General features: G+C 46.3%; 1 protein-coding gene across 1 annotated transcript in view; it reads left to right on the top strand.

Moving 5' to 3' along the window:
* The first annotated feature begins 12,740 nt into the window (after positions 1-12,740).
* LOC147025005 (BTB/POZ domain-containing protein KCTD12-like) overlaps positions 12,741-13,941 on the top strand; it is a 140,510-nt gene continuing 139,309 nt past the window's right edge. The window contains exon 1 of the mRNA XM_085885558.1: positions 12,741-13,941. This exon is cut by the window's right edge and continues 175 nt beyond it. Within this exon, the coding sequence (XP_085741684.1) occupies positions 13,309-13,941 (633 nt within the window). The 5' untranslated portion in view covers positions 12,741-13,308.

Raw genomic sequence — 13,941 nt, 5'->3', positions numbered from 1 at the left:
AGCCATCAGCGGCTGAATTTGACATGGCCCAATATATAGGCTACTAGTGTGCCAAATTTGGTGCTTTCCTCACAAAATGCACAATCGTTATGCTATATTTAGCTAAGTTGCCCCACTATGAGGCAAAACATGAAATGACCCTTCCCAGGTCTCATGTCGAACCTCAGATAAAGTACGCCAGCCTCTCATCTCAGTACGGCCTGGGCGGTGACGCGTCACCTCCTTCATCGGTAGAGGGGTGGAACTTGGACTGCATGCTTGCATGTTCTACCACTACGGCTTCTTCTTTAAACTCCATCCGAAGGACGGTGTCCGTGATGCAGTGCCCGGCCCGCGAAGCACCAATCCCTTCATAGTCGGCCCAGGAATCTAATCGAGACCACACAGCAGAAAGGTGGGTGCCCCCACTTCGATCTGCACCATGCTGCTGCTGCTGCTGCTGCTGCTGCTGCTGCTGCACAATCTCCATCTTCACAATTAATGAATTTATGTACATCATTTTATATATTAATTCGCCTTAATTTTACTCTAATTATTAGTGTTATCATAATCGTGTTCATTAAAAAAAAAAAAATTCTCCGGTCCAAATTCTCAGATCAAGTGGAATAGAAACAGCAATGTTTAATTTTAAACAAAGTGTGAAAAAGATGTCACTTAAATAGCCATTTTCACACGTTATTAAGGTGGAAAGTACTGCGATGGCCCGTGCGGACAAAACGGGGGATTGTTCCAAGTCCCAAGGCATGTTTGGCACACATTTATATTCCTCGTTTAATTGCACACATAATCTCGATATATGCGAACGAAGAACTACCACAGATGCTTGCGCCAAATACCCCATGCTCCTTCTCATCCCCAAACGATTGTATTTCCATTGTCAGCTCGTAAAATTTGTTGTCATTTTCAACCTCTTTAGAATTGGCCATCTCACGTGACATCATTTATATTGTTGCTTGCACACAGAAAAGGACCCCTTCTCTCCCCTCACTTTCCCCCCTCCCACCCTTCTTCGTCATTCGTATACAGCACAAAGCTGTGGGGTATCATCATTGGCTGAGGACGTGGCTAATCCGCTGATCCAATGCCCTCTGCTGGTGAGAGTAGGAATTTGGAATTTGTTCATGGTGCCGGCGAGAGCTCGCCTACTCTTCACGGAGTACGCCGTGGGATATTGAATGTCCACCAACGTATGCCTGCAGACAGGACACACCCCGTTTAACATCCATCCAAGGGATGGCACACACATTGATGAATCATCCTTACTCATATTACCCTATAATTGATCATGGAGTTTACCCCATAATTTTTGTGATTATGTTTGGCTCACATGTTTGGTTATTGCTGGCACTGCGGCCAAATTCCATATTCCTTCCCTAACTACTGCTGGGAAGGCAATGACAAACAATCCAGTATAACCCTTGCTCAGGAAGCTGCTTTGGAGGCACAGATGCTCTGTGAAGAGTATGGTACATCAGAGAGAGGGAGAGAAAGAGACTTGGTGGCCTGCTGATCAACGCGTCATGTCGGGCGAGCTAGTTTTCACCCCAAAGGGCAGAATGAGAGGGAATCCCATGAAATGGAGGAAGATCATTCCTGTGTTACATTGCAGAGAGATCGGATGTAGCAATGCCAATATAGCTGAAGACATCAGAACAAAATGCAGTGGCTAGAACAGAGCATAAGAATTGAGCATATGAAAGACGAGAGCATGGGAAATATTCGCTCCTGTACAATTTCGCTCCTGACCCGGGTGCTAAAACGCCTTCCAGTCCCACTTCAGTTCACTCACTCCTCCTGTACGATCAACCACTGCCCTCGGAGAGACATACAGCCACATATAAGGAGGCAGGTGAGTGGATGAATTCACTTTGGCCACATCCCACATCTCGAGGGGCAGGTGAGCGGATGAAATCACTTTGGCCACATCCCACATTTAGGGAGGCAGGTGAGCGGATGAATTCACTTTGGCCACATCCCACATATAGGGAGGCAGGTGAGCGGATGAATTCACTTTGGCGACATCCCACATTTAGGGAGGCAGGTGAGCGGATGAATTCACTTTGGCCACATCCCACATTTAGGGAGGCAGGTGAGCGGATGAATTCACTTTGGCCACATCCCACATCTAGAGGGGCAGGTGAGTGGATGAATTCACTTTGGCCACATCCCACATATAGGGAGGCAGGTGAGTGGATGAATTCACTTTGGCCACATCCCACATTTAGGGAGGCAGGTGAGCGGATGAATTCACTTTGGCCACATCCCACATCTAGAGGGGCAGGTGAGCGGATGAATTCACTTTGGCCACATCCCACATCTAGAGGGGCAGGTGAGTGGATGAATTCACTTTGGCCACATCCCACATATAGGGAGGCAGGTGAGTGGATGAATTCACTTTGGCCACATCCCACATTTAGGGGGGCAGGTGAGCGGATGAATTCACTTTGGCCACATCCCACATTTAGGGGGGCAGGTGAGCGGATGAATTCACTTTGGCCACATCCCACATTTAGGGAGGCAGGTGAGCGGATGAATTCACTTTGGCCACATCCCACATTTAGGGAGGCAGGTGAGCGGATGAATTCACTTTGGCCACATCCCACATCTAGAGGGGCAGGTGAGCGGATGAATTCACTTTGGCCACATCCCACATATAGGGAGGCAGGTGAGCGGATGAATTCACTTTGGCCACATCCCACATATAGGGAGGCAGGTGAGCGGATGAATTCACTTTGGCCACATCCCACATTTAGGGAGGCAGGTGAGCGGATGAATTCACTTTGGCCACATCCCACATTTAGGGAGGCAGGTGAGCGGATGAATTCACTTTGGCCACATCCCACATATAGGGAGGCAGGTGAGCGGATGAATTCACTTTGGCCACATCCCACATTTAGGGAGGCAGGTGAGCGGATGAATTCACTTTGGCCACATCCCACATTTAGGGGGGCAGGTGAGCGGATGAATTCACTTTGGCCACATCCCACATCTAGAGGGGCAGGTGAGCGGATGAATTCACTTTGGCCACATCCCACATTTAGGGAGGCAGGTGAGCGGATGAATTCACTTTGGCCACATCCCACATTTAGGGAGGCAGGTGAGCGGATGAATTCACTTTGGCCACATCCCACATCTAGAGGGGCAGGTGAGCGGATGAATTCACTTTGGCCACATCCCACATTTAGGGAGGCAGGTGAGCGGATGAATTCACTTTGGCCACATCCCACATTTAGGGAGGCAGGTGAGCGGATGAATTCACTTTGGCCACATCCCACATTTAGGGAGGCAGGTGAGCGGATGAATTCACTTTGGCCACATCCCACATTTAGGGAGGCAGGTGAGCGGATTAATTCACTTTGGCCACATCCCACATTTAGGGAGGCAGGTGAGTGGATTAATTCACTTTGGCCACATCCCACATCTAGAGGGGCAGGTGAGTGGATGGATTCACTTTGGCCACATCCCACATTTAGGGAGGCAGGTGAGTGGATTAATTCACTTTGGCCACATCCCACATCTAGAGGGGCAGGTGAGTGGATGAATTCACTTTGGCCACATCCCACATTTAGGGAGGCAGGTGAGCGGATGAATTCACTTTGGCCACATCCCACATATAGGGAGGCAGGTGAGTGGATGAATTCACTTTGGCCACATCCCACATTTAGGGAGGCAGGTGAGTGGATTAATTCACTTTGGCCACATCCCACATCTAGAGGGGCAGGTGAGTGGATGAATTCACTTTGGCCACATCCCACATATAGGGAGGCAGGTGAGTGGATGAATTCACTTTGGCCACATCCCACATTTAGGGAGGCAGGTGAGTGGATTAATTCACTTTGGCCACATCCCACATCTAGAGGGGCAGGTGAGTGGATGAATTCACTTTGGCCACATCCCACATATAGGGAGGCAGGTGAGTGGATTAATTCACTTTGGCCACATCCCACATCTAGAGGGGCAGGTGAGCGGATGAATTCACTTTGGCCACATCCCACATTTAGGGAGGCAGGTGAGCGGATGAATTCACTTTGGCCACATCCCACATTTAGGGAGGCAGGTGAGCGGATGAATTCACTTTGGCCACATCCCACATTTAGGGAGGCAGGTGAGCGGATGAATTCACGCACCTCTTGCTCGCCATGGTCAATATGTCCATAAATATATTTCCTCTCATCTTTATCTGTTATGATTTTACATTTTCTGTTTTCCACACAAATCCCTTATCTATTAATGAAATGCTCTTTTCAATGTAATCTTTTAATGAAGCCATTTTGATTTCTTCTGAAAATTGCTTCTTCTACCCAATCTTTGATTATCCTTCATAAGTTTTTACATTTCTTTAATATTTGCATTGACCTGCTTGGCATTCCCTCTCAACACGAGCTTTGATCCAAGATTCAAATCCCCTGTTTATCAATGTCATGTCTCTGTTGCTCATTACCCTGTGCATGTGACGTGAAAAGCAGGGTTAACCAGTTGGTTCACCTGTTTGTGTGTATCTACAAACGTCAGTTTATGATGGAGAAACAACTTAATTTCAATTGAATGTTATATTTTGAACACGAATTGGAAAACAAACCTGCGGTTTAACAGGGCTTTAGGGCTTTAGGGGCTTCGGGCTGGTCTAGACCTAGACCTAACAGGATGGCCTAGACCTAGAGGTATACACACGAACCTCCAAGCTGTCGAACCTCGGTTTGAATCTTGACCCCGATATCAACTGTCATTCCCGTGTTTCACAGACAGAATGATTCATCAATCTGTGTGCCATCCCTCTGATGGACGTTAAATGGACATCTCGTCTGCCAGCATTTGTTGGTGGATGTTAAAGATCCCATGGTGTCCCTTGTGAAGAGTAGGCGAGCTATTGCCGGCACGATGTCCAAATTCCAAATTCCTGCTCTGACCAGCAGAGGGAATTGCATTGGCAGCGCAGCTGTGCCCTCAGCGAATGATGCCACACCACACACAGCCCTGGCTGCATACAAATGACGAAGAAGAAGGAGTAGCAGTACTTCGGCTCTGAATGTGTCCCAATCCCAATTGTGCATGCGCAGCGAGGAGTGAGATTGTCCGGCAGTCAAACAAAATCGAAAATCTCTCCAAACGGGAAAATAATTGTTTTTTTTTAAAGGATGTCATAAAGGGCACAAACAACAGGCACAAATAACTGATGTGACACATTAAATAAGGTGGTGTAAAAAAAATGGTGCAACAACGGCACGACAATTCTAAAAAAATTATTTTTTTCTCTACAAACATTAAAGTCTTTATTTTATTAAAGTTAAATTACGCACTGGAACACTGTAGAGCACAATCTCCATTTTGACACTTTCAAAACCTTCCCATTTCGCAGTACATGGACAAAATATTACAACATTTTACGTCATCTCGACCAATCAAATTGCCACTCCCAGACCCCGTCCATGTCCTTGTTTCTCGAGACTGCATTGGATAAGGTGTTCCATGAACTCTGCTTTTAGTCTTGCTCCAAGAGGGGTTCGAGACTGACTCTATTGCAGCATGTGCGTCATTGGTCGATATATTTTCGCTTAAATTTTTTTTCTCTGCAACTGCTTGTCCGATCAATGCAAAACTTTAAACATACTAGGGACTCCCCATGGAGACTATTTTATTGACCACTCTGACATCATTGGGGCACGTGGCTTCTGGTATGGCAACCATATGGGACTAAAGGGAAAAAATTGACATCTTCTCTGAAACCGCTCAACAAAACATTTAAACTTGGCACATGTAATAAATTCCCCATGGGGTATATAGGGTGATAACGATGACATCATCTGAAAATTCATATATCTGATTAAGTGCCTGATGTGAGTGAATAATTAAATTTATGATGTCATTAATACCTGCAGCAATTAAGGAGCACTCAACAGGGTACCAGCCAAGGTGGCAGATGGAGTGATGGAAGTGATCCAGCATCGAGAAACCACTGCCTGGGCAGATAACCCCCCTGCTCTGTCTGTCCTCTGTCCCTCCTATATTTCTGCAGGGCGCTCAAGGTTCGCCAAAAACCCCCCTTCTGGTGAAACTGCCAAAATCAAGAATCACTGCTCACCTTCACTCTTTCATTCCTCTTTTTTTCCACCTCTGGAACAAACTCCCACACTCTCTTCAATCCACTCCTCCCTCCAGGTCTTCAAAACAGCCGTTCACCACCATCTCTTATCTTCCCCCATCCAAAACCACGATCTTTTCTACCCCCACGAATCCATCCCAAACCCACCTCTTTCAAAACCACAGTCTTTTCTACCCCCACTAAACCACCCCACACCCACTTCTTTCAAATTCCCTGCTTTCCTTCCCAAACGTTCCTGTGGTGTCCATCTTGTTTACCCCATGTACCCCACCCAATCCCTCTCCCTTCCACAGATCTAATATCTCAGTTCCCCACTATTTTATGCTTCCCTCTCCCGACCTTCTTGTCTCCTACTCTCCTTGTTATATATTCTGTGCCTTCGCTCTTATATGAGCCTTGACAAAGCATACAAAAAAAGATAACAATCACATCTTGGTTGCTTTTAAATGGATTAGGGGTGAGATAAGGTGGCAGTATATCGAGATGGGAGATAATTGCGTCATATTTTTTTCCCCTTTTTCGACGATTAATGCAAGGAAAACGCAATGAAATGAATTTCATCCTGCTGTACCTCTTTGGGGCCAGGCTGCGATCACCACCACAAATGTCTGGATGGATTCAATAATATGTTCATCAGTCAACAATATCCCATTCCCTTCACAAAGCTGGCCTCCACGGATAGGTGGCAAGAAAGAAGCCCCATCACATGAGGCTGCCATTACCGGAAAACATTCATTCAAAAGCTCTTATAGAGTTTGTGGGAAAACATGTGAATGATACTGCAGGCATGTGGAGGAAAGTTTTGTGGTCAGACGAGCCAAAAATTGAACGGTTTGGTCTAAATTCAAAGCGTTACGTCTGGTACAAGCCGAACGCTGTACATCATCCAGTCAACACCATCCCGATTGTCAAGCATGGTGGTGGCAGCATCATGTTATAGGGCTGATTTTCATCAGCAGGGACTGGCAAGCTTGTCAGGATAGAAAGGACAACGAACGGTTCACAGTAGAGGAGAATCCTTGATTAAAACCTGCTTGAGTCACCTGTGAATCTGAAACTGGGTAGGAGATTCACATTTCAGCAGGACAATGATCCAAAGGACAAAGATAAAGCCACACCGGAGTGGCTGAATAAGAAGAAAATTAATGTTCTTGAGTGACCCAGTCAAAGTCCTGACTTGAACCCAATTGAACATTTTTGGTGAGACTTGAAGATTGCAGTCCATCGACGATCCCCATCAAACTTGGCAGAACTAGAGCAATTTTCACTTGAAGAATGGGCAAAGATTTCACCATGTCACTGTGAAAAGATGGTAGAGATCTACCCAGAAAGACTCATAGCAGTCATTGCTGAAAAAGGTGCTTCCACCAAGTACTGACCTTGAGTGCTGAATACTTTTACAACCAGTGAATTTTGATTGGTACATGTTATTTTTTTTCTGGTAATCTTGACATGTAACCTCCTTCAACTATAACAGTGCTGAGTTTGATCTCTTCAGTTCTGAATAACAAATTTCATTTGGAAAAATTGTTTCCACATAATTCGTAATTCATCGAAATGTGGCATTACTGGTCGGGGGTGAATACTTTCGCAGGCCACTGTACATCCAGGTATTGACAAAAAATGGAAACACCAATGAAAAGTCACATCATGGGATGTTGGGCCACCACGCGTGGCCAGAACAGCCTGTACGCGCCGTGACATAGAGTCCACCAGCATCTGGAATTCTGCAGGAGGGATGCGGCACCATTCTTCCACAAGAAAGTCAATCAACTCACACCTGTTTGTGGTGGTGGAAAACGCTGTCTCAGGCGTCGTTCCAGAATATCTGATAAATGCTCAAATTGGGTTCAGATCTGGTGACTGAGAAGGCCATGAGCTATAGATAACATCAGACTCATGCTCATCAAACCATTGGGCATCCACACGAGCTCAGTGGTTGAGGGTATTGGGGGGGGACCCCTCTTGCAGCCATGGTAGCCATAATTATGGGCAACCAGGCCTGTGAAGCATTTTTATACATGACCATAAGCATGCTGAGATATTATTTGCTTAATCAGCACATGGACCACACCTGTGTGGAAGCCATTGTTTGGCATCCCTCTTTTACTTCGGTGTTTCCATTTTCTGTCCACCACCTGAACATACATACAGTGCCTATTGAAAGTCTGCACCTCCTTTCAAAATTTTCACCTTTAGTTGCCTTATAGCCTGGAATTAAATTGCATTAAACTTTTTCCACCTTTATTTACACATCGTAACCCACAAACTTCCAAGTGAAAAACATATTCTACAAATTTGAGAAAATTAGTTAGAAATACAAAACGAGAATATCTTGGTTTTATAAGTGTCCGCCCTCAAGAGTTAGTATCGGTGGAAGCACCTTTGACAGAAATTACAGCTGTGAGTTTGGTGGGATAGGTCTTTACCAGCTCTGTCCACCTTGATTGGGAAATATTTCTCCATTCTTCTGTGCAAACAGTTCAAGCTCAGTCAAGTTGCATGCAAGGAATGTTGATGGAGAGCAATCTTCAAGTCATGCCACATATTTTCCATTGGATTTAGGTCATGGATCTGACTGAGCCACTCAAGGACATTTATCTTTTTGTTCCTTAGCCACTTCATTGTAGCCTTGGCTGTGTGCTTCAGGTAGTTGTCATGCTGAAAGGTGAACTTCCGTCCCAATTTCAGCTTTCTTGCAGAGGGCGGCAGGTTTTCCTCTCGGATTTTTATGTATTTTGCTCCATCCATTTTCTCTTCTATCCTGACAAGTGCCCCAGTCCCTGCTGATGAGAAACATCCACATACCATGATGCTGCCACCACCATGCTTCACAGTTGGAATGGTGTTCTTTGGGTGATGTGCTTTGTTGGGTTTGTGCCAAATGTAACGTTTTGCATTTAGGCCAAAAAGTTCCATCTTTGTTTCGTCAGACCACAAAACCTTTTGCCTCAAGGCTTCAGAATCTCCGGAGTGGTTTTTTGCAGACATCAAATGGGACTCGAGGTGAGTTTCTTTGAGTAATTGCTTCCTTCTTGCCACTTTACCATACAGGCCAGACTTGTGGAGTGCTTGTGATATTGTTGTCATATGCACACAGTGACCAGTCTTTGCCATAAAGACCTGTAGCTCTTTCAAAGTTGCCATGGCCCTCTTGGTGGCCTCTCTGATCAGTCTCCTCCTTGCTTGGTCATCCAGTTTGGTGGGACGGCCTGATCTAGGCAGGGTCTTGGTGATGCAACATGCCTTCCGCTTCTTAATAATTGTTCTGACTGTGCTCCAAGGGATATTCAAAGCCTTTGAAATGTTTTTTTATACCCATCCCCTAATCTGTGCCTTTCCACAACTTCAACCCAGAGGTCCTTAAAATGCTCCTTGGTGTTTATGGTTGTCTTTGCTGTGAAATGCACTACCCAGTGGAGGAAACCCACAGGAACAGCTGATTTTATTCTGAAAAAAATCAGAATCACCACAATTTAACACCGGTGGAGGGAAGGTGATTGGTTACACCTGAGCTAATTTACAATTACTATTATAAGGGAGGTGGAGACTTATCCAACCAAGATATTCTCGTTTTGTATTTTTAATTATTTTTCTAAAATTAGTAGAATTTGTTTTTCACTTGGAAGTTGTGTGTTACGATTGGCAGGATGTAGTTCTGCCACCAGAAACACAGCACACTCCACATGTTTTTGGTTGACCCACCGATCACATCACGTGTCTTCTGGTTGAATGGTTTGCATTAGCGGAAGCAATCGTCAGGGTGGCAGAGGGATGGTTGTTCTTTGCGGATTATGCGGTTTTACCGTGTGAGACATAATCCGCAGCGGGATAGCCTGGTGTTGGCTTCGTGGTTAGGGTGGCTGGCTTGGGATCCTAGGGTCCTGAGTTTGAGCTCCGTTTGCCACCGAATTAACACCAGGGGGTTGACTCAGCCTGTCATCCTTCCGAGGTCGGCGAAATGAGTTCCAGTGTACTGGTCCCGGTGTATGCCCCGGTTAGAATAGGTGTACCATATCCCTGTGTGTCGTAAGAGGTGACCAGGGTTGGCATCAGGAAGGGCATCCGGCTATAAAACATTGCTTCAAGAAGGGAACCATGATTGCATGGAGCCTGCAAAAAGCTCAGCAGGGGAAAATGGCTGTAAAAAGGCTGGTTTTTTGGGTTTTTTTTTACATAATCCACGGCGGTGCTCACTATAACAGTCAGTGGTGCGTCTGATGTATATATAATGGAATTTTTTTCCTCTAACTGTCATCAAACAGAATATACTATCCAACTGATAAGGAGTGTCCATCAGTGCAGTCTCAAAGGTATCGATACAGGGGAAGGGACAATACAATGACAACCATGTCTTTTGACTTGTGGATTACATGAAATAACGGTCTCAGTGGTCTTTGAAAGAAGGGTATCCCTTTCTATCTGTAACTTCGATTTAATCATGGCTCTCTGATTGCCATTTGCAGTTGGTAACTTTTACTTATGGATTGCATTTTGTGTAGCTCGAGGCTTGAATGTACAAATACGTTTGCTCCAGCTTACAAAGCCTAACATCTCGTTTCCATGTGAACAACAGCACATGTTTGACCTTGAAGCATCCTTTCTTGAACATGATTATAAAAAGGTTACTGCAATTGTATTATACTTTCCATCCCAATTGTTTAACAACTGGGATGCCAGTGCTGGGAATAACATGCAAGGGGACAACCGGCATAGATTGAAGTGAATGAGCAAGCTATGTGGGTTTGTTTGGAGACATGCAGTATCTCATTGGGAGCCATCTATATATTACGTAATATATTTCAGAGGCACAGCCAGGGCCCCCGGCAAATGATGCTGCCTGCAGCTATGTGCCACACACGAAAGAAGATTACATATGTTGAGAATATATTTTTGAAGACAGGAAGTTAAGGTGTTGGATGGAGGGGGGATACATTTTGGGAAAGGGAGGGGTAGGTTGAGGGCAAAATTATTTCACCATCCCTGAGAACATCATGGACTGCTCCTTGTACGTTCATAATGATAATACTATTAATTGTGGTCTATCTAAATCCCTCCTAGCTTTCTTGTCATCCACTCCAATGTTGTCCATTATTCCCCCCCCCTCCCATTTATTAAACTTAATAAAAGAACCACTTCAATTTGCTGAGGTGCCATTCCAGCACCACCCACTTGTAATCTATTAGGCATTCCGATTTTCACTGCATCTCAGAAAAAAATAAGCAAGGGTCCTATAATTATGTCAGAAGTGCCAAAGACCTTTTGGAACAACTTTCCTTTTTTTAACAGAAGCACTGGAAGCAGAACACCTCTAACAGTCAGATTCAGCAAAGTGATCTTTCTGCTGTGTGGTTCTGACTGCCAACACGTCCTGCGTGCGAGCTTCCCTGCCGACGTCTCAGAATATGGCTCACCCAGCAGGTGCCCAGTGCTCCAGGTCTCTGGCGATGCGTCAATTTTCCATCGCGTGCACAAGATTCTGCCATTGTTATTGGTCCTGGCAGGATTTAATACAAATTATATATCAAGCGGCCTCCTGAATTTTGAGCATCCTCCTGTCTGTCCACGGTTAGGTCCATATGAATACCTCAAGCTGTTGTTTACGTTGGCAAAAGACAGACAGACAGACAGACAGACAGACAGACAGACAGACAGACATGCAAAAGACAAATTGACTCCTTGCAACAGACATCCAACCAACATTAGCTGAACGGATAACAAGAAGCATCCAGAGGCGGCACATTTCTTCTGGCGGCAAAATCAATCTCAAATTGACCTGATTATCAATGTCATTGTCCTGGCGTCGTCATGCACTTTCGCAACATTGCATCAGCACCTTGAATATGAAGGAAAATCATTGCAGGACTTTTGTTTTGATAACTTTGCAAATGCTTATTTGACCACGACCTAATTTCTTAACGAATATCTGCACGCAACGTGTTGCCTCTCGCCAAAACTGACTGCATAGCCAATTTGTAACGAAATCCATCCAGACATTTGTGGTGGTGATAGTAGCCTGGCCTCAAAGAGGCGCAGCAGGATGTAATTCATTGCATTTTCCTCCCAAATAATTAATTGTCAAAAGAATGGAAAAAATATGTGACGCAATTATCTCCCATCTCCATTTACCGCCGCCGTATCTCACCCCTAATCCATTTAAAAGCGACCAAGATGTGATCCTTATGTGCCCAGGCAGTGGTTTCTCGAGGCTGGATCACCTCCGTCGCTCCATCTGCCACCTTGTCTGGAACCCTGTGGAGTGCTCTTTAATTGCTACAGGTATTAATGCCTGGCAGCGAGGATAGGCTCTGATCTCTTGGGCTGCAGAGCCTGCAGGGAGTGCTGGCTGCACCGAGGGAGCGACCTTACAGTCCTTGTGAAGTACTGCGTCTCATATTGTTCGAGTCTTTTTCCAACCTTTAGTTTTCTCTCTGTCTCTGTCTCTCTCTGTCTCTCTGTCTCTGTCTCTCTGTCTCTCTCTCTCTCTCTCTCTCTCTGTCTCTCTCTCTCTCTCTCTCTCTCTCTCTCTCTCTCTCTCTCTCTCTCTCTCTCTCTCTCCTCCTCACCACCCTTTCCCACCCCACCCCCCTCGATCCACCCCTCTCTCTTTCTCCATATCTCACTCCCTCCTCTCACCTTCCACATCTCCTTCCCCTTCTATGTTCAGCCCGCTTTGCCCAGCTTTCTATCCCTCCCTCTCATCCCTTCGCAGCCTCCCTCCTTCCATGCCTGGCCGAAGCGGAGAGGGAGCAGCCGCGGCGCGTCCTGCCAGGGAAGCCCTGGGAGCGACTTGGGTCTCTGCAGGGATGACTTATTGACTAATCTCAGGAAGCCAAGCAAAGAAGGGTGCACAGAGTACAGACGTACAGTGGTAGGCTTTAAAATTGGTCACAGTTCAGAGGAAAGGAGAGAGTGAGCTGGAGATCCGGGAGGACGCTGGAGGGAGCCACGGTGTTTGGAGCCGATGAAGAATTGGAGGTGAGAGCCTATATACGTATGAAGTGATGAATGAATCCAGAATCATCCAGTCTAGACTGAGATTGTATGTGCACGAGATCTTGGAGAGGTTGTGACACGTGGGAAGTGCATTCAGAAGGTTCGCTGTGCTGGTGGTGCATTAGAAAACTGCAGTAAAAGCGGCTATAGTGGAGTTGTGGATGTATGTAGAAGAGGAAGACAGGTAGAGGACAGGAAAGAGTGGGAAAGCAATGGCCATGCCGGCTTCTGGCAGTTCGCAACGTCCAGCGCAGGCGAATGGAGGAGATCCACTCCTCCCCGAGGTCATTGAGCTGAATGTTGGTGGACAGATCTATGTAACCCGGTTGGCGACCCTCACGAGCGCACCAGACTCGAGGTTGTGGCACTTATTCGGAGGTCGAGTTGGAGGATCAGACGGAGGAGAAAACTATGAGTTGGCGAGAGATGGACGCGGACGGTTTTTCATAGACCGCGATGGATTCCTCTTCCGGTATGTACTGGACTACCTGCGGGACCACCAGCTGGTCCTACCGGAGCACTTCCCAGAGCTTAGTCGTTTGCGGAGGGAGGCAGACTATTTCCAGCTCGCTGGTCTGGCCAAGCTGCTCATTGCAAAAGCCACGACGTTCACACCAAACAGTGGTCAACAGCAACCACAACTTCAACACCACATATCCCGACGGGTTCGACACCCAAAACCAGGTTACCTGACACTGGCTTGCCGTGGTTCGTACTCTCTCTCGAGGGATGGGGGAGCTGAGGCTCGCCTTCGTCGAGCTGCTCGCATCGCTGTGTGTGGTCGAGCTGGGTTAGCCCGCGACGTGTTCGGCGATGGTCTCTCGGAGCGACGGGAATCTGAGCCG

The sequence above is a fragment of the Eptatretus burgeri genome, chromosome 6, assembly GCF_056783735.1.
Source record: "Eptatretus burgeri isolate ZD-2024b chromosome 6, Ebu_testis_v1, whole genome shotgun sequence".
Lineage (NCBI taxonomy): Eukaryota > Metazoa > Chordata > Myxini > Myxiniformes > Myxinidae > Eptatretus > Eptatretus burgeri.
Note: the sequence above shows the minus strand (reverse complement) of the source record. Positions and strands in the feature narration are given on the sequence as shown.